We start from the raw sequence: 19,687 nt of genomic DNA on the forward strand, positions 1-19,687 counted from the left end.
GGGGAGGCAGAGAAAGGACAACTTGGACACTTTTACAAAAATGGTAGCCTAAAGTAGACGGACCCAAACGGTTTCATTGTGTGAGACGATTAGGCAACATAGCTTTGCAAATTGGGGTAAGGTGCTACGTAATTTGTAACAGCATATGAAAAGTGTCTGTATTTTGTACAGTCCCATAGACTGCAGAAATACATCATGCACACTGTGCACACATAATGCACACTGTGCACACATAATGCACACTGTGCACACATGATGCACACTGTGCACACATGATGCACACTGTGCACACATAATGCACACTGCACAACCAGTTCATGCCAACTAATCAGGTGACCCATGGAGCTCCGGTCATGTGATCAAAGCAGCATGGAGGCGTCGGTGAGGAGGGGCGTCATCCGTTGAAAACAGCAAAAACACATTGCCGCTAACGGATTTCTCAACATCGCCGTTCAACATGTGTTTTCTCACATCGTAGTGAAATGAGGGCAACATGGGTGCCAAGGAGTCGAGGATAGGTTTCCTTTCGTATGATGAGGCCGTCAAAAGAGGCAAACGTGTGCTGTCTTGTTAATCCATCACTAACGTTATATTAGTTTAGCTACAGTAACTAACGTTAGCTAAGTAGCCAGCCGCTAGAGATGGGTTGTCTAGTCAACTAAAACCACGGACGAGAGAGTGCCATGCAAATACCGTGGAACTTGCGTTTTCATGCCATGGGCACTGCAAAGCTGTGCGGTTATCTAGGCTGTGTTTCTGCACATTGACAATTACAGCTAGTGAACGGTTACAGTAGATAACTGTCTGTGTTTCTACACATTGACAATTACAGTTAGTGAACGGTTACAGTAGATAACTGTCTGTGTCTCTTCACATTGACAATTACAGCTAGTGAACGGTTACAGTAGATAACTGTCTGTGTTTCTACACATTGACAATTACAGCTAGTGAACGGTTACAGTAGATAACTGTCTGTGTTTCTACACATTGACAATTACAGCTAGTGGACGGTTACAGTAGATAACTGTCTGTGTTACTACACATTGACAATTACAGCTAGTGGACGGTTACAGTAGATAACTGTCTGTGTTACTACACATTGACAATTACAGCTAGTGGACGGTTACAGTAGATAACTGTCTGTGTTTCTACACATTGACAATTACAGCTAGTGGACGGTTACAGTAGATAACTGTCTGTGTTACTACACATTGACAATTACAGCTAGTGAACGGTTACAGTAGATAGCTGTCTGTGTTTCTACACATTGACAATTACAGCTAGTGGACGGTTACAGTAGATAGCTGTCTGTGTCTCTTCACATTGACAATTACAGCTAGTGGACGGTTACAGTAGATAGCTGTCTGTGTCTCTTCACATTGACAATTACAGCTAGTGAACGGTTACAGTAGATAGCTGTCTGTGTCTCTTCACATTGACAATTACAGCTAGTGAACGGTTACAGTAGATAGCTGTCTGTGTCTCTTCACATTGACAATTACAGCTAGTGAACGGTTACAGTAGATAGCTGTCTGTGTTACTACACATTGACAATTACAGCTAGTGAACGGTTACAGTAGATAGCTGTCTGTGTTTCTGCACATTGACAATTACAGCTAGTGAACGGTTACAGTAGCCAGCTGTCTCTGTCAAGTGTTTCAGAACAAACTTCTGTCTGGAATCAAAACCTAATTTTAACAGGCCACGCAATATTTAGGATGTTGGAAAGGTCGCTCTGAGTAAAAATACGTTTGCTAGATGAATGTTTTGTCAGTGATCATTTTTTATTTATTTAACTAGGCAAGTCCGTTAAGAACAAATTCTTATTTACAATGACAGCCTACCGGGGAACAATGGGTTAACTGCCTTGTTCAGCGGCAGAACAACAGATTTTTACCTTGTCAGCTCGGGGATTCGATCCAGCAACCTTTCGGTTACTGGTCCAACGCTAACCGCTAGGCTACCTGCCGCTCCACATTTTTTTTTATTTTTTTATTTTTTTATTTAACCTTTATTTAACCAGGTAGGCAAATTGAGAACACGTTCTCATTTACAACTGCCACCTGGCCAAGATAAAGCAAAGCAGTTCGACACATACAACAACACATAGTTACACATGGAGTAAAACAAACATATAGTCAATAATACAGTGAAAAAAAAATAAGTCTATATACAATGTGAGCAAGTGAGGTGAGATAAGGGAGGTGAAGGCAAACAAATATATGTATAAATAAATAAAAATATAAAAAGGCCATGGTGGCGAAGTAAATACAACACAGCAAGTAAAATAAAAACTAAAAACACTGGAATGGTTGGTTTGCAGTGGAAGAAAGCGCAAAGTAGAGACAGAAATAATGGGGTGCAAAGGAGCAAAATAAATAAATAAATACAGTAGGTAAAGAGGTAGTTGTTTGGGCTAAATTATAGATGGGCTATGTACAGGTGCAGTAATCTATGAGCTGCTCTGACAGCTGGTGCTTAAAGCTAGTGAGGGAGATAAGTGTTTCCATTCATTACTTGTGTCTGCTAGATCTCATAACATAACATAACCCATCCAGTCTACTGTATGAGTGTATTAGTGACTTTATTTTAATTTTAAAGTTAAGTTAAAAATATATATAAAAATATTTGCCAATCAGTGACGTTAGAGAGAAGTGTGACGTTAGAGTGACGTTAGAGTGACGTTAGAGTGACGTTAGAGTGACGTTAGAGTGAAGTGTGACGTTAGAGTGACGTTAGAGAGAAGTGTGACGTTAGAGTGACGTTAGAGAGAAAGCATGAGATGTCAGCTGTGTTTTTATACTAGGCCAGCTGGACGTATTTCTCTCTTAAGATCAGGATATTCTTTACTGTGTTTTTGTATAGCTATGCCTAGCGCTTGGTCAATTATCACAATGGCATTGCAGTGGTTAGACCGGATAGAAGTAGCCTAGTACCAGCCAAAATGTTTAGGATAAATATTGAATCAATTTGTTATAATTCTGCATATTCATCTGTTAATTGGTTCAGTGATGTAGGACTCAGGTGAATATTTATCACGAAGCACTTGAAAATATCTTATACCATTACCTGATACTTGCTGTACTTTGGTCCCTGCAGTTGTAACAACTGAACTTTGCCTGTCAGGATTGTTGAAATGTGTTACTTTTAGTGTTCTGTCACTGTGACCTCGTATGGTAATGTACATTTAGGGTTCTGTCACTGTGACCTCGTATGGTAATGTACACTTAGGGTTCTGTCACTGTGTGACCTCGTATGATAATGTACATTTAGGATTCTGTCACTGTGTGACCTCGTATGGTAATGTACATTTAGGGTTCTGTCACTGTGACCTCGTATGGTAATGTACATTTAGGGTTCTGTCACTGTGACCTCGTATGGTAATGTACATTTAGGGTTCTGTCACTGTGTGACCTCGTATGGTAATGTACATTTAGGGTTCTGTCACTGTGACCTCGTATGGTAATGTACATTTAGGGTTCTGTCACTGTGACCTCGTATGGTAATGTACATTTAGGGTTCTGTCACTGTGTGACCTCGTATAGTAATGTACATTTAGGGTTCTGTCACTGTGACCTCGTATGGTAATGTACATTTAGGGTTCTGTCACTGTGTGACCTCGTATGGTAATGTACGTTTAGGGTTCTGTCACTGTGACCTCGTATGGCTCGCCTCTCTAACCGACCCCTCCGTTTGCTGGCTCGCCTCTCTAACCCACCCCTCCGTTTGCTGGCTCGCCTCTCTAACCCACCCCTCCGTTTGCTGGCTCGCCTCTCTAACCCACCCCTCCGTTTGCTGGCTCGCCTCTCTAACCCACCCCTCCGTTTGCTGGCTCGCCTCTCTAACCCACCCCTCCGTTTGCTGGCTCGCCTCTCTAACCCACCCCTCCGTTTGCTGGCTCGCCTCTCTAACCCACCCCTCCGTTTGCTGGCTCGCCTCTCTAACCCACCCCTCCGTTTGCTGGCTCGCCTCTCTAACCCACCCCTCCGTTTGCTGGCTCACCTCTCTAACCGACCCCTCCGTTTGCTGGCTCACCTCTCATTTGCAGATTGTACACCTGAAGAAGTTCCGGTTTGTGAACGGCCGCTGGATCAAGTCTCAGAAGATGGTCCAGTTTCCCAGAGAGAGGTTTGACCCTAGTGTTTACCTGGCTCCCCGGGAGGCGGGGCTTAACGGGCTACACGGTCTGCAGAGCCGCAGCGAGGGGGAGGAGCTGCTGAGGATAGGAGGAGGAGAAACGGTCTCCTCCATCTCCGCCCCTACTGGGTTCCTCAACATCCTCAAAGGTCTGTCATCCTGTCTACGTCTCAAATAGCACCCTATTCCCTTTCTAGTGCATAGTCCCTATGGACCCTGGTCAAATGTAGTGCACTATATAGGGAATAGGGTGCCATTTGAAATTTCTAATTTCTGGTTATGTTTCACTCCTGTTTCAATGGAATCTTGCTGCTTTTTGGTCATTCATGTTGACTGTTGATTCCCTATCCCTGATTAGCTTCCAAGTCATCTGCAGTAGTTTCCTATAGTTAAACAAACCAGTCCTTCAGAGAGAGGTAATGAAACCAGAGAAAGCATGTATTTCTTTCTATTCATTAGTGTACAACACAATACACCGCATGGCCCATATACCCAGGAAGGATTCAGTCGAGCTGTTTTACTGAGCCCCTCTCTCTCTTCATCTGTCTCCACAGCCTCTCCAGCGTCAGGCAGGAAGTCAGCCCCTCCCTCCTTCATCAGCCGTACCAGCAGCCCCTGCAGCAGCCCCAAGTCAGGAGGAGGCGGTCCAGGGGGCACGGACCCGCCTCAGGATCCCCCAGCTGGCCAGCCGACACCGCCTCTCCAACAGCAAGTAGAACCTGGAGGGTAGTACCAGGGAGAGGGGCAGCAGCGGCCCTGACACAGAGCCCAGGGAGGGAGCACCGCAGGCGGACACGGAGGGTGGGCTCTTGGGGGTGATGAGTGGAGGTTTTGGAGAGGTGGGGGTGGGGAGCGGGCCAGAGATGTCCACCACAGATGCGTCCAGCAGCCTCAGTAATGTCACCGTGATGAACGGGGACAGTGGTGGCCGTAGCAACGAGGTACTAAGCACGGAGGCCAGCACGGAGGCCAGCACGGAGGCCAGCACGGAGGCCAGTACGGAGCCCAGCATGGACCTAGAGACCACTGCAACAGCCCAGCTGCACCAAAGAGACTACAGCCTGGAGAGCATCTACAATTTATATGCTATTTCAGTGAGTGCTTCCAAAACTGCTTGGAGGTTCAGCCTCCTAAACTAAACCTCAGGAAGATTGATTTAGTTTAATATGTATCAAATCAAAATCACATCACATTGTATTGGTCACATACACATGGGTTAGCAGATGTTATTGCAAGTGTAGCGAAATGCTTGTGCTTCTAGTTCCGACAGTGCAGAAATAACCAACGAATAATCTAACAATTCCACAACAACTACCTAATACACACAAATCTAAGTAAAGGAATAAGAATATATAAATATATGGATGAGCAATGACCGAGCGGCATATGCGAGACGCAATAGATATATAGGTATAAAGGTATAAAATATGTGTAATGACAGATATGTAAACATTATTAAAGTGGCATTATTGAAGTGACTAGTGATCCATTTATTAAAGTGGCCAATGATTTCAAGTCTGTATGTAGGCAGCAACTTCTCTGAGTTAGTGATGGCTGTTTAACAATCTGATGGCCTTGAGATAGAAGCTGTTTTTCAGTCTCTCGGTCCCAGCTTTGATGCACCTGTACTGACCTCGCCTTCTGGATGACAGCAGGGTGGACAGGCAGTGGCTCGGGTGGTTGTTGTCCTTGATGATCTTTTTGGCCTTCCTGTGACATCGGGTGGTGTAGGTGTCCTGGAGGGCAGGTAGTTTGCCCCTGGTGATGCGTTGTGCAGACCTCACTACTCTCTGGAGAGCATTACGGTTGTGGGTGGTGCAGTTGCCGTACCTGGCGTTGTAACAGCCCGACAGGATGCTCCAATTGTGCATCTGTAAAAGTTTGTGAGGGTTTTAGGTGACAAGCCAAATTTCTTCAGCCTCCTGAGGTTGAAGAGGCGCTGTTGCGCATTCTTCACCATACTGTCTGTGTGGGTGAACCATTTCAGTTTGTCAGTGATGTGTACGCCAAAGAACTTAACTTTACATCTTCTCCACTGCTGTCCCGTCGATGTGGATAGGGGGGTGCTCCCTCTGCTGTTTCCTGAAGTCCACGATCATCGTCCACAAAACATCTCTTGTTTTTTGACGTTGAGTGAGAGGTTATTTTCCTGACACCACACTCCGAGTGCCCTCACCTCCTCCCTATAGGCTGTCTCGTCGTTGTTGTTAATCAAGCCTTCTACTGTTGTCATCTGCGAACTTGATGATTGAGTTGGAGGCGTGCATGGCCACGCAGTCGTGGGTGAACAGGGAGTACAGGAGAGGGCTGAGAACGCACCCTTGTGGGGCCCCAGTGTTGAGGATCAGTGAAGTGGAGATGTTGTTTCCTACATTCACCACCTGGGGTGACCCGTCAGGAAGTCCAGGACCCAATTGCACAGGGCGGGGTTCAGACCCAGGGCCTCAAGCATAATGATGAGTTTGGAGGTTACTATGGTGTTGAATGCTGAACTATAGTCAATGAACAGCATTCTTACATAGGTATTCCTCTTGTCCAGGTGGGATAGGGCAGTGTGCAGAGTGATGGCGATTGCATCATCTGTGGATCTATTGGGGCGGTAAGACAATTGAAGTGGGTCTAGGTTGTCGTGATATGATCCTTGGCTAGTCTCTCAAAGCACTTCATGATGACAGAGGTGAGTGCTACGGGGCGATAGTCTTTTAGTTCAGTTACCTTTGCCTTCTTGGGAACAAGAACAATGGTGGCCATCTTGAAGCATGTGGGAACAGCAGACTGGAATAGGTAGAGATTGAATATGTCCGTAAACACACCAGCCAGCTGGTCTGCGCATGCCATCTGGGCCGGCAGCCCTGCGAGGGTTATAGTTACTTAGATATAGTTAAATACTTTGGGATTAGAAAGCCTTTGATCCAAATGGCACCCTATTCCCTATATAGTGCACTACTTTTGACCGGGGCCCATGTTGTGTTGGTAGAAGGAGACTCTCTGTCTCCACAGTGCCATTCAGGTATCATGGGAGGTAATAGGAGGTTCTCTCTCTTTCCCCACAGTGCCATTCAGGTATCATAGGAGGTAATAGGAGGTTCTCTCTCTGTCCCCACAGTGCCATTCAGGTATCATGGGAGGTAATAGGAGGTTCTCTCTCTTTCCCCACAGTGCCATTCAGGTATCATAGGAGGTAATAGGAGGTTCTCTCTCTGTCCCCACAGTGCCATTCAGGTATCATGGGAGGAGGACACTATGTGACCTATGCCAAAAACCCCAACAACAAATGGTACTGTTACAACGACAGCAGCTGTAAGGTAAACACACACACACACACACACACACACACACACCCTCGACTAATATCACCCCGCTCCTCCGCTCTCTCCACTGGCTTCCAGTTGAAGCTCGCATCCGCTACAAGACCATGGTGCTTGCCTACGGAGCTGTGAGGGGAACGGCACCTCCGTACCTTCAGGCTCTGATCAGGCCCTACACCCAAACAAGGGCACTGCGTTCATCCACCTCTGGCCTGCTCGCCTCCCTACCTCTGAGGAAGTACAGTTCCCGCTCAGCCCAGTCAAAACTGTTCGCTGCTCTGGCACCCCAATGGTGGAACAAACTCCCTCACGACGCCAGGTCAGCGGAGTCAATCACCACCTTCCGGAGACACCTGAAACCCCACCTCTTTAAGGAATACCTAGGATAGGATAAAGTAATCCTTCTAACCCCCCCCCCCTTAAAAGAGTTAGATGCACTATTGTAAAGTGGTTGTTCCACTGGATATCATAAGGTGAATGCACCAATTTGTAAGTCGCTCTGGATAAGAGCGTCTGCTAAATGACTTAAATGTAAATGTAAATGTAATAGACGATTAATCTAGCAGACCAGTTAGTAATTGTTTGCCGTGTCCTCCCTAGGAAGTGCACTCAGAGGAGATGGACACGGACTCTGCCTACATCCTGTTCTATGAGCAGAAGGGAGTGGACTTCTCTCAGTTCCTGCCAAAGACTGACGGCAAGAAGATGGCCGACACCACGAGCATGGACGAGGATTTTGAGTCTGACTACAAGAAGTACTGTGTCCTTCAGTGATCAGGATCACACTGTCTTCCACCTACCTACCGCTCGAGCGTCAACTCTATGCCTGGAACTCTGGACAGACGGACTCAGTCAGCCACGTACGGAAAAGGACACGGGGCTTCTTCAGCCAGTCTCAACTGGGCGCCAGGAAGCACAAAATGGTGTCTTTTGGCCGAGTCATCACAAACTGAACCACTTGAATTCCGGACCGGTTGTCATGGATACCGGAAGATATCCCCCTTGTTGTTTTGTCAAGAGAACAACATTGAAGCACCATTTTTTTTAAAGCACTAAGCTGTTGCACATTGAGCCTGAGGAAACCCACCCTCTCGTGTGTGTGTGTGTGTGTGTGTGTGTGTGTGTGTGTGTGTGTCAGCACATAAGCTGACATTACTTCCTTGTTATGCATATTTGTCCCCTGCAGCCAATCAATACATGTCCACACACCTACATAATGTCTGTCTCTATAACTCACTATAGTGAAACGGTAATGCAGAGATTATACTGTATTATTTTATCGATTTAAAAAGGGGTTCTCATTTTCCTTCTTCAGTAACGATACTGTCATTTTTTTTTTAAAACAACTCATAATGCTACCTCACTGCATTTCATTGGCCAATTGGAACGGTCCAATATTTCTGACAGTATTTAAACCTCACCCACTTCCTCCTTTTGATGTCCACACACACACACACTTTGAAAAATAATAATCACCCTTTATGAAGAAAGATTCCACAAAATGGAGGGGTTTGACCTTAATTTGGTCCCTTGCCAAGCAACTGCCGAAAACAAAACTGTGCAATTGCTGCTCGATGTACCCACAACATCGAGTGACTTTAGGGGCGTTCATTGTAGTCCTGTTAACTCACAAGCTTGAGTTTAAATCTTGGTTATGTTGTGGACAGGTGCCATAGAGGATGTTTCAAAGATAATATATCAATACATATTTGTATTGGTTTCTCTTTCTCCAAATACTTATTTTATAGAGTTATTTTTATCATTGCAATTTTTTTTGTATGTACATTTTGGTTAATTGAAGGGTTGTTCTCGTCTCTGTTTGTCCACTGTACATCTCGTCTCTGTTTGTCCACTGTACGTCTCGTCTCTGTTTGTCCACTGTACGTCTCGTCTCTGTTTGTCCACTGTACGTCTCGTCTCTGTTTGTCCACTGTACGTCTCGTCTCTGTTTGTCTACTGTACGTCTCGTCTCTGTTTGTCCACTGTACGTCTCGTCTCTGTTTGTCCACTGTACGTCTCGTCTCTGTTTGTCCACTGTACGTCTCGTCTCTGTTTGTCCACTGTACGTCTCGTCTCTGTTTGTCTACTGTACGTCTCGTCTCTGTTTGTCCACTGTACGTCTCGTCTCTGTTTGTCCACTGTACGTCTCGTCTCTGTTTGTCCACTGTACGTCTCGTCTCTGTTTGTCCACTGTACGTCTCGTCTCTGTTTGTCCACTGTACGTCTCGTCTCTGTTTGTCCACTGTACGTCTCGTCTCTGTTTGTCTACTGTACGTCTCGTCTCTGTTTGTCCACTGTACGTCTCGTCTCTGTTTGTCCACTGTACGTCTCGTCTCTGTTTGTCCACTGTACATCTTGTCTCTAGTGTTTGTCTACTGTACGTCTCGTCTCTGTTTGTCCACTGTACATCTTGTCTCTAGTGTTTTTCTACAGTACGTTGTAGGGAGCCACTCTGAGACTGTAAATGAATAGGGCCACATGACACTCTATTCCCTAATGCACTACTTTTGACCAGGGCCCATAGGGTTCTGGTCAGAAATAGTGCACTACTGAAGAGTGCATTCACAAAGTATTCATACCCCTTGACTTATTCCACATTTTGTTGTGTTACAGACTTTGTTTCTCCCCTCTCACCCATCTACACACAATACCCCATAATGACAAAGTGAGGGAGGAAAAAATCTGAAATGTTTGCAAATTTATTGAAAATGAAATACAGAAATATCTAATTTACATAAGTATTCACACCCCTGAGTCAGTCGATACATGTTAGAACCATCTTTGGCAGCAGTTACAGTTGAGTCTTTCTGGGTAAGTCTCGTGTCAAACTCATTCCACCGAGGGCTGAGTGTCTTGCGGGATTCGCTCCTCCATTGTTCTTGATTGATGAATGAAGGTCACTAATTAGTAAGGAACTCTCCTCACCTGGTTGTCTAGGTCTTAGTAAGGAACTCTCCTCACCTGGTTGTCTAGGTCTTAGTAAGGAACTCCCCTCACCTGGTTGTCCAGGTCTCAGTAAGGAACTCCCCTCACCTGGTTGTCCAGGTCTCAGTAAGGAACTCCCCTCACCTGGTTGTCTAGGTCTCAGTAAGGAACTCCCCTCACCTGGTTGTCTAGGTCTCAGTAAGGAACTCTCCTCACCTGGTTGTCTAGGTCTCAGTAAGGAACTCCCCTCACCTGGTTGTCTAGGTCTCAGTAAGGAACTTTCCTCACCTGGTTGTCTAGGTCTCAGTAAGGAACTCCCCTCACCTGGTTGTCTAGGTCTCAGTAAGGATCTCTCCTCACCTGGTTGTCTAGGTCTCAGTAAGGAACTCTCCTCACCTGGTTGTCTAGGTCTCAGTAAGGAACTCTCCTCACCTGTTTGTCTAGGTCTCAGTTAGGAACTCTCCTCACCTGGTTGTCTAGGTCTCAGTAAGGAACTCCCCTCACCTGGTTGTCTAGGTCTCAGTAAGGAACTCTCCTCACCTGGTTGTCTAGGTCTCAGTAAGGAACTCCCCTCACCTGGTTGTCTAGGTCTCAGTAAGGAACTCCCCTCACCTGGTTGTCTAGGTCTCAGTAAGGAACTCCCCTCGCCTGGTTGTCTAGGTCTCAGTAAGGAACTCCCCTCGCCTGGTTGTCTAGGTCTCAGTAAGGAACTCCCCTCACCTGGTTGTCTAGGTCTCAGTAAGGAACTCCCCTCACCTGGTTGTCTAGGTCTCAGTAAGGAACTCCCCTCACCTGGTTGTCTAGGTCTCAGTAAGGAACTCCCCTCACCTGGTTGTCTAGGTCTCAGTAAGGAACTCTCCTCACCTGGTTGTCTAGGTCTCAGTAAGGAACTCTCCTCACCTGGTTGTCTAGGTCTCAGTAAGGAACTCCCCTCACCTGGTTGTCTAGGTCTCAGTAAGGAACTCTCCTCACCTGGTTGTCTAGGTCTCAGTAAGGAACTCTCCTCACCTGGTTGTCTAGGTCTCAGTAAGGAACTCTCCTCACCTGGTTGTCTAGGTCTCAGTAAGGAACTCTCCTCACCTGGTTGTCTAGGTCTCAGTAAGGAACTCTCCTCACCTGGTTGTCTAGGTCTCAGTAAGGAACTCTCCTCACCTGGTTGTCTAGGTCTCAGTAAGGAACTCTCCTCACCTGGTTGTCTAGGTCTCAGTAAGGAACTCTCCTCACCTGGTTGTCTAGGTCTCAGTAAGGAACTCTCCTCACCTGGTTGTCTAGGTCTCAGTAAGGAACTCTCCTCACCTGGTTGTCTAGGTCTCAGTAAGGAACTCTCCTCACCTGGTTGTCTAGGTCTCAGTAAGGAACTCTCCTCACCTGGTTGTCTAGGTCTCAGTAAGGAACTCTCCTCACCTGGTTGTCTAGGTCTCAGTAAGGAACTCTCCTCACCTGGTTGTCTAGGTCTCAGTAAGGAACTCTCCTCACCTGGTTGTCTAGGTCTCAGTAAGGAACTCTCCTCACCTGGTTGTCTAGGTCTCAGTAAGGAACTCTCCTCACCTGGTTGTCTAGGTCTCAGTAAGGAACTCTCCTCACCTGGTTGTCTAGGTCTCAGTAAGGAACTCCCCTCACCTGGTTGTCTAGGTCTCAGTAAGGAACTCCCCTCACCTGGTTGTCTAGGTCTCAGTAAGGAACTCCCCTCACCTGGTTGTCTAGGTCTCAGTAAGGAACTCCCCTCACCTGGTTGTCTAGGTCTCAGTAAGGAACTCCCCTCACCTGGTTGTCTAGGTCTTAATTGAAAGGAAAAAACGAAAACACGCAGACATTCGACCCTCCGTGGAATGAGTTTGACACACCTGCTCTAAGAGCTGGTTGTTGAGCATCGCAAGACAGCCATTTTCAAGTCTTGCCATAGATTTTCAAGCCGATTTGTTTTTTTGTCACAACGACTTAGTCCAGTCAGGAGCATTCAATGTCATCTTGGTAAGCAACTCCAGTGTATTTGTGTTTTAGGTTATTGTCCTGCTGAAAGGTGAATTCATCTCCCAGTGTCTGGTGGAAAGCAGACTGAACCAGGTTTTCCTCTAGGATTTAGCCTGTGCTTAGTTCTGTTCCATTTCTTTTTATCCTAAAAACTCCTTGGTCCTTGCCGATGACAAGCATACCCATAACATGATGCAGCTACCACCATGCTTGAAAATATAAAGAGTGGTACTCAGTGATGTGTTGTATTGGATTTGCCCCAAACATAATGCTTTGTATTCAGGACATACATTTAATTTCTTTGCCACATTTTTTGCAGTTTTACATTAGTACCTTGTTGCAAACAGGATGCATGTTTTGAAATATTTGTATTCTGTATAGGCTTCCTTCTTTTCACTCTGTCAATTAGGTTAGTATTGTGGAGTAACTACAATGTTGTTGATCCATCCTCAGTTTTCTCCCATCACAGTCATTAAACTCTGTAACTGTTTTAAAGTCACCATTGGCCTCATGGTGAAATCCCTGAACGGTTTCCTTCCTCTCCGGCAACTGAGTTAGGAAGGACGTCTGTATCTTTGTAGTGACTGGGTGTATTGATACACCATCCAAAGTGTAATTAATAACTTCACCATGCTCAAAAGGAAATTCAATGTCTGCTTTTTATTTTTACCCATCTACCAATAGGTGTCCTTCTTTACAAGGCGTTGGAAAACCTCCCTGGTCTTTGTGGTTGAATCTATACTTGAAATTCACAGCTCGACTGAGGGACCTTACAATTATCTGTATGTGTGCAGTACAGAGATGAGGTAGTCATAAAAAAAGTATTATGTGACTTGTTAAGCACATTTTTACTCCTAAACTTATGAAGACTTGCCGTAACAAAGGGGTTGAATACCTATTGACCTCAAGACATTTCAGCTTTTCATTTTTAATTATTTTGATATTATATGGGGTATTGTGTGTAGGCCAGTGACAAACAATATACATTTTAAAATCAGGTTGTAACACAAAATGTAGACAAAGTCGAGGGGTGTAAATACTTTTCTTGAAACTCTATTCAAGGAATAGGGTGGTATTTCTGATGGCTTCCGTCAAATGTCCATGCGATTGTTGAGCTAGTGTCCTCACCACTCTGTTCTCTAAACAATCCTATGTTTTTACCATTACCATCAGCTGCTAGATAATAATCATCTGTGGTAAAACACGACTCAAAAGATGCGTTGTCATATGGTCTTCCTAGCACTGTCATACGAATGTCAAAACCCACATTTTCACGTCAGCTATGGGTTTTAGTAGCAGCTCGTGTCGAGCGACCATCTTTTCAGATCACCCGCTGTAAACAGATGTCTGTTTCTCACAACTGAATGTTTTGATAGTTTTAATTTAATTTATGATTTTAGTTGTAAAAGAGTCTCTCTTATAATGAAGTTGTATCCCAGCTTCCAGAATCATTCAAGAGAATGTGATTTAAATCCCCTAACTCCAACTGTTGTTGCTGCTCTGTTTGAGGGGGGGGGCTGATCCTCATTGATTCACTGGATTGAAGTGTTTGTCATTTTTAAATTAAACGTTATTTTTCCTTGTCAGAAAATGTTTGTGAGTCTAATGCAAAAAATTGCATTACTGAATGTTCTTTTGTATTTTTTTCATTTTATATTTCTCCCCACCCCTCACTGTAAAACGATGTCTAACTATTGAATATTGTAGAGCGAGAGAGAGAGAATGTTGTCCCAGCTTTTTAAAATACAGCACTTCACTCAAAGGAAACTGTTTTGTGGCGATCAGAACAGGCCCATGTTCCTATGTTTATACTAGCACAGCACTTAGAAATGCCTGCCCATTGCCTTGCTTCATACTGTGACAGCACTTAGAATCGCCTTCCCATTGCCTTGCTTCATACTGTGTTCGTGTGGATATCTGAACTGTGTATCCTGTCAAACAAAGATGCTTTCTACAAATGGCACCTTATACCCTATGTAGTGCCCTTTTTTTGGACTTGGTTTGTAGAGATGCAGTGACTCTCTGAACGTACCTTGTGCTGCTGGGCTACATGCACCCTGTTTTAGAGACTGATTTAAGCGAGATGGGAAATATGGGTCTGTGTCTGAAATGGAACCATATGCCCTAATGTAATTCCTTATATCGTGCACTGCTTTTAACTAGGGCCCGTAGGGCTCTGGTCAAAAGTAGTGCACTGTGTAGGGAATAGGGTGCCATAGGGCTCTGGCAAAAGTAGTGCACTGTGTAGGGAATAGGGTGCAGTTTGGGACAAAACACGATCTATACCAGGCTTGTACCACATCTTCAGCTGTCTTGTACCAGCAGCAAGCACAGAGACGACCTGTGACCTCATTCCACGGTTGGTTCACTTCAGATTGAGTCAGATAAAGGTTGTTTTGATTCCAGGCTGACCTCGTCTTCTTTTCAAATCAAATCAAATCAAATCAAATTTTATTAGTCACATACACATGGTTAGCAGATGTTGATGCGAGTGTAGCGAAATGCTTGTGCTTCTAGTTCCGACAATGCAGTAATAACCAACAGTAATCTAACCTAACAATTCCACACTACTACCTTACACACACACACAAGTGTAAAGGGATAAAGAATATGTACATAAAGATATATGAATGAGTGGTGGTACAGAACGGCATGGCAGATGCAGTAGATGGTATAGAGTACGGTATATACATATGAGATGAGTACTGTAGGGTATGTAAACATAAAGTGGCATAGTTTAAAGTGGCTAGTGGTACATGTATTGCATAAAGATGGCAAGATGCAGTAGATGATATAGAGTACAGTATATATACATATGAGATGGGTAATGTAGGGTATGTAAACATTGTATTAAGTGGCATTGCTTAAAGTGGCTAGTGGTACATTTTTACATAATTTCCATCAATTCCCATTTTTAAAGTGGCTGGAGTTGGGTCAGTATGTTGGCAGCGGCCGCTAAATGTTAGTGGTGGCTGTTTAACAGTCTGATGGCCTTGAGATAGAAGCTGTTTTTCAGTCTCTCGGTCCCTGCTTTGATGCACCTGTACTGACCTCGCCTTCTGGATGATAGCGGGGTGAACAGGCAGTGGCTTGGGTGGTTGTTGTCCTTGATGATCTTTATGGCCTTCCTGTGACATCGGGTGGTGTAGGTGTCCTGGAGGGCAGGTAGTTTGCCCCTGGTGATGCGTTCTGCAGACCTCACTACCCTCTGGAGAGCCTTACGGTTGTGGGCGGAGCAGTTGCCGTACCAGGCGGTGATACAGCCCGACAGGATGCTCTCGATTGTGCATCTGTAGAAGTTTGTGAGTGCTTTTGGTGACAAGCCGAATTTCTTCAGCCTCCTGAGGTTGAAGAGGCGCTGCTGCGCCTTCTTCACAACGCTGTCTGTGTGGGTGGACCAGTTCAGTTTGTCCGTGATGTGTACACCGAGGAACTTAAAACTTTCCACCTTCTCCACTACTGACCCGTCGATGTGGATAGGGGGGTGCTCCCTCTGCTGTTTCCTGAAGTCCACAATCATCTCCTTTGTTTTGTTGACGTTGAGTATGAGGTTATTTTCCTGACACCACACTCCGAGGGCCCTCACCTCCTCCCTGTAGGCCGTCTCGTCGTTGTTGGTGATCAAGCCTACCACTGTAGTGTCATCCGCAAACTTGATGATTGAGTTGGAGGCGTGCATGGCCACGCAGTCGTGGGTGAACAGGGAGTACAGGAGAGGGCTCAGAACGCACCCTTGTGGGGCCCCAGTGTTGAGGATCAGCGGGGTGGAGATGTTGTTACCTACCCTCACCACCTGGGGGCGGCCCGTCAGGAAGTCCAGGACCCAGTTGCACAGGGCGGGGTCGAGACCCAGGGTCTCGAGCTTGATGACGAGTTTGGAGGGTACTATGGTGTTAAATGCTGAGCTGTAATCGATGAACAGCATTCTCACATGGGTATTCCTCTTGTCCAGATGGGTTAGGGCAGTGTGCAGTGTGGTTGCGATTGCGTCGTCTGTGGACCTATTGGGTCGGTAAGCAAATTGGAGTGGGTCTAGGGTGTCCGGTAGGGTGGAGGTGATATGGTCCTTGACTAGTCTCTCAAAGCACTTCATGATGACGGAAGTGAGTGCTACGGGGCGGTAGTCGTTTAGCTCAGTTACCTTAGCTTTCTTGGGAACAGGAACAATGGTGGCCCTCTTGAAGCATGTGGGAACAGCAGACTGGGATAAGGATTGATTGAATATGTCCGTAAACACACCAGCCAGCTGGTCTGCGCATGCTCTGAGGACGCGGCTGGGAATGCCGTCTGGGCCTGCAGCCTTGCGAGGGTTAACACGTTTAAATGTTTTACTCACCTCGGCTGCAGTGAAGGAGAGCCCGCAGGTTTTGGTAGGGGGCCGTGTCAGTGGCACTGTATTGTCCTCAAAGCGGGCAAAAAAGTTGTTTAGCCTGTCTGGGAGCAAGACATCCTGGTCCTCGACGGGGCTGGTTTTCTTTTTGTAGTCCGTGATTGACTGTAGACCCTGCCACATACCTCTTGTGTCTGAGCTGTTGAATTTCGACTCGATTTTGTCTCTGTACTGAGACTTAGCCTGTTTGATTGCCTTGCGGAGAGAATAGCTACACTGTTTGTATTCGGTCATGCTTCCGGTCACCTTGCCCTGGTTAAAAGCAGTGGTTCGCGCTTTCAGTTTCACGCGAATGCTGCCGTCAATCCACGGTTTCTGGTTTGGGAATGTTTTTATCGTTGCTGTGGGTACGACATCGTCAATGCACTTCCTAATGAACTCGCTCACCGAATCAGCATATTCGTCAATATTGTTGTTGGACGCGATGCGGAACATATTCCAATCCGCGTGATCGAAGCAGTCTTGAAGCGTGGATTCAGATTGGTCGGACCAGCGTTGAACAGACCTGAGCACGGGAGCTTGTTGTTTGAGTTTTTGTTTGTAGGCTGGAATCAACAAAATGGAGTCGTGGTCAGCTTTTCCGAAAGGGGGGCGGGGGAGGGCCTTATAAGCGTCGCGGAAATTAGTATAACAATGGTCTAGTGTTTTTCCAGCCCTGGTAGCACAATCGATATGCTGATAGAATTTAGGGAGTTTTGTTTTTAGATTAGCCTTGTTAAAATCCCCAGCTACGATGAATGCAGCCTCAGGGTGTGTGGTTTCCAGTTTACAAAGAGTCAGATAAAGTTCGTTCAGGGCCATCGATGTGTCTGCTTGGGGGGGAATGTATACGGCTGTGATTATGATTGACGAGAATTCCCTTGGTAGATAATGCGGTCGACATTTGATTGTGAGGAGTTCTAGATCAGGTGAACAGAACGACTTGAGTTCTTGTGTGTTGTTATGATGATCACACCACTTCTCGTTAATCATAAGGCATACCCCCCCGCCCCTCTTCTTACCGGAAAGATGTTTGTTTCTGTCGGCGCGATGCATGAAGAAACCAGCTGGCTGCACCGACTCCGTTAGCGTCCCTTGAGTTAGCCATGTTTCCGTGAAGCAGAGCACGTTGCAATCCCTGATGTCTCTCTGGAATGCTACCCGTGCTCGGATTTCATCAACCTTATTGTCAAGAGACTGGACATTGGCGAGTAGTATGCTAGGGAGTGGAGCGCGATGTGCCCGTCTCCGAAGCCTGACCACGAGACCGCCACGTTTTCCCCTTTTTCGGCGTCGCACAGGGTCGCCGGCTGGGATCAGATCCATTGTATTGTGTGGAAGGCAAAACACTGGATCCGTTTCGGGAAAGTCATATTCCTGGTAGGAACGATGATGAGTTGACGTTAATCGTATATTCAGTAGTTCCTCCCGACTGTATGTAATGAAACCTAAGATTACCCGGGGTACCGATGTAAGAAATAACACGTAAAAAAACAAAATACTGCATATTTTCCAAGGAACACGAAGCGAGGCAGCCATCTCTTTTCGGCGCCGGAACATGTCTTTTAAAACACTCCTAGGAGCAGTTCAATCCTGTGAAGAACCAGGGTTAATTTATTACCTGAACAGTGAACACCCCTCCCTCTGTGGCAGCATGGTATGACCCGTTGACAGGTAGTGTCGTCTACTAATTAAGTTGTTTTTCACCTCTTCCTTTTGATGGATCGGAAAAATATGTATTTAATGATTTTTTTTGTTGTAAAAATAACATTGCACTGACATTGAAAATGTACATCAAGTGTTTTGTAAGTAAACCATTTAAAACGGATGTATTTGAATATGAACTGTAAAAAAAAAAAAAAATACTGTAGTTGTATATGGAGTGATGTTGGTCTGTAACTAAGCAACACATTCAATAAATCAGATGCAATTAAGGCTTTCAGTTAATGGGTTGGTTTTCGTGTGTGTCAGTCAGTGAGGGAGGGGGCTCCAATCATGCTTGCAGCAGGCATAGCCTGTGAGTATAGGTATTGTGAGTTGAGTTAGTGTATGTGAGAGGAAGCCACAGGCCTTCACTGAAGCCCAGGTCTACATGAACAAGGACTTGTGACTGGATGGCATGACAGCCTCCTTGAACAATTCAACCACCCGACTCTCAAGTGAGTTGCTCACCTGAAATGGGAGAATTGGGAATGAGCCTATACCCTCCATGTAATTGTATGTAAATAATTATACAGTACACGTTTAAAACAGGTTCAGTACACATGTAACAGTATAACTTTACGTCCGTCCCCTCGCCCCGACCCGGGCGCGAACCAGGGACCCTCTGCACACATCAACAACAGTCACCCACGAAGCGTCGTTACCCATCGCTCCACAAAAGCCGCTGCCCTTGCAGAGCAAGGGAACCAGGGACGTCACCGACTGAAAGGCTGCTAGCGCGCACCACCGCTAACTAGCTAGCCATTTCACATCCGTTACACATAGTGTGACCTATTTCATCAGTGTGTGTGTTCTGCATCATGCCCGGTGTGTACCTAAAGTCTTGTCTGGCCCTTTGAGCCTGGCATGCGGTCTGTCTACATGAACAAGGACTCCTGACTACCTGGCATGCGTTCTGTCTACATGACCAAGGACTCCTGACTACCTGGCATGCGGTCTGTCTACATGAACTAGGACTCCTGACTACCTGGCATGCGTTCTGTCTACATGAACAAGGACTTCTGACTACCTGGCATGCGTTCTGTCTACATGACCAAGGACTTCTGACTACCTGGCATGCGTTCTGTCTACATGACCAAGGACTTCTGACTACCTGGCATGCGGTCTGTCTACATGAACTAGGACTTCTGACTACCTGGCATGCGGTCTGTCTACATGACCAAGGACTTCTGACTACCTGGCATGCGGTCTGTCTACATGAACTAGGACTTCGGACTACCTGGCATGCGGCCTGTCTACATGAACAAGAACTTCT

General features: G+C 45.9%; 1 protein-coding gene across 1 annotated transcript; it reads left to right on the plus strand.

The window, feature by feature from the left end:
- The first annotated feature begins 386 nt into the window (after nucleotides 1-386).
- LOC139549579 (ubiquitin carboxyl-terminal hydrolase 32-like) lies at nucleotides 387-9,536 on the plus strand. The gene is made up of 4 exons (XM_071360219.1): nucleotides 387-4,286; nucleotides 4,692-5,231; nucleotides 7,350-7,442; nucleotides 8,046-9,536. The coding sequence occupies exons 2-4, from the start codon at nucleotides 4,956-4,958 to the stop codon at nucleotides 8,217-8,219; spliced, it is 543 nt and encodes a 180-aa protein (XP_071216320.1). The 5' UTR covers nucleotides 387-4,286; nucleotides 4,692-4,955; the 3' UTR covers nucleotides 8,220-9,536.
- The last annotated feature ends 10,151 nt before the right edge of the window (nucleotides 9,537-19,687 follow it).

The sequence above is a fragment of the Salvelinus alpinus genome, chromosome 22, assembly GCF_045679555.1.
Source record: "Salvelinus alpinus chromosome 22, SLU_Salpinus.1, whole genome shotgun sequence".
Classification (NCBI taxonomy): domain Eukaryota; kingdom Metazoa; phylum Chordata; class Actinopteri; order Salmoniformes; family Salmonidae; genus Salvelinus; species Salvelinus alpinus.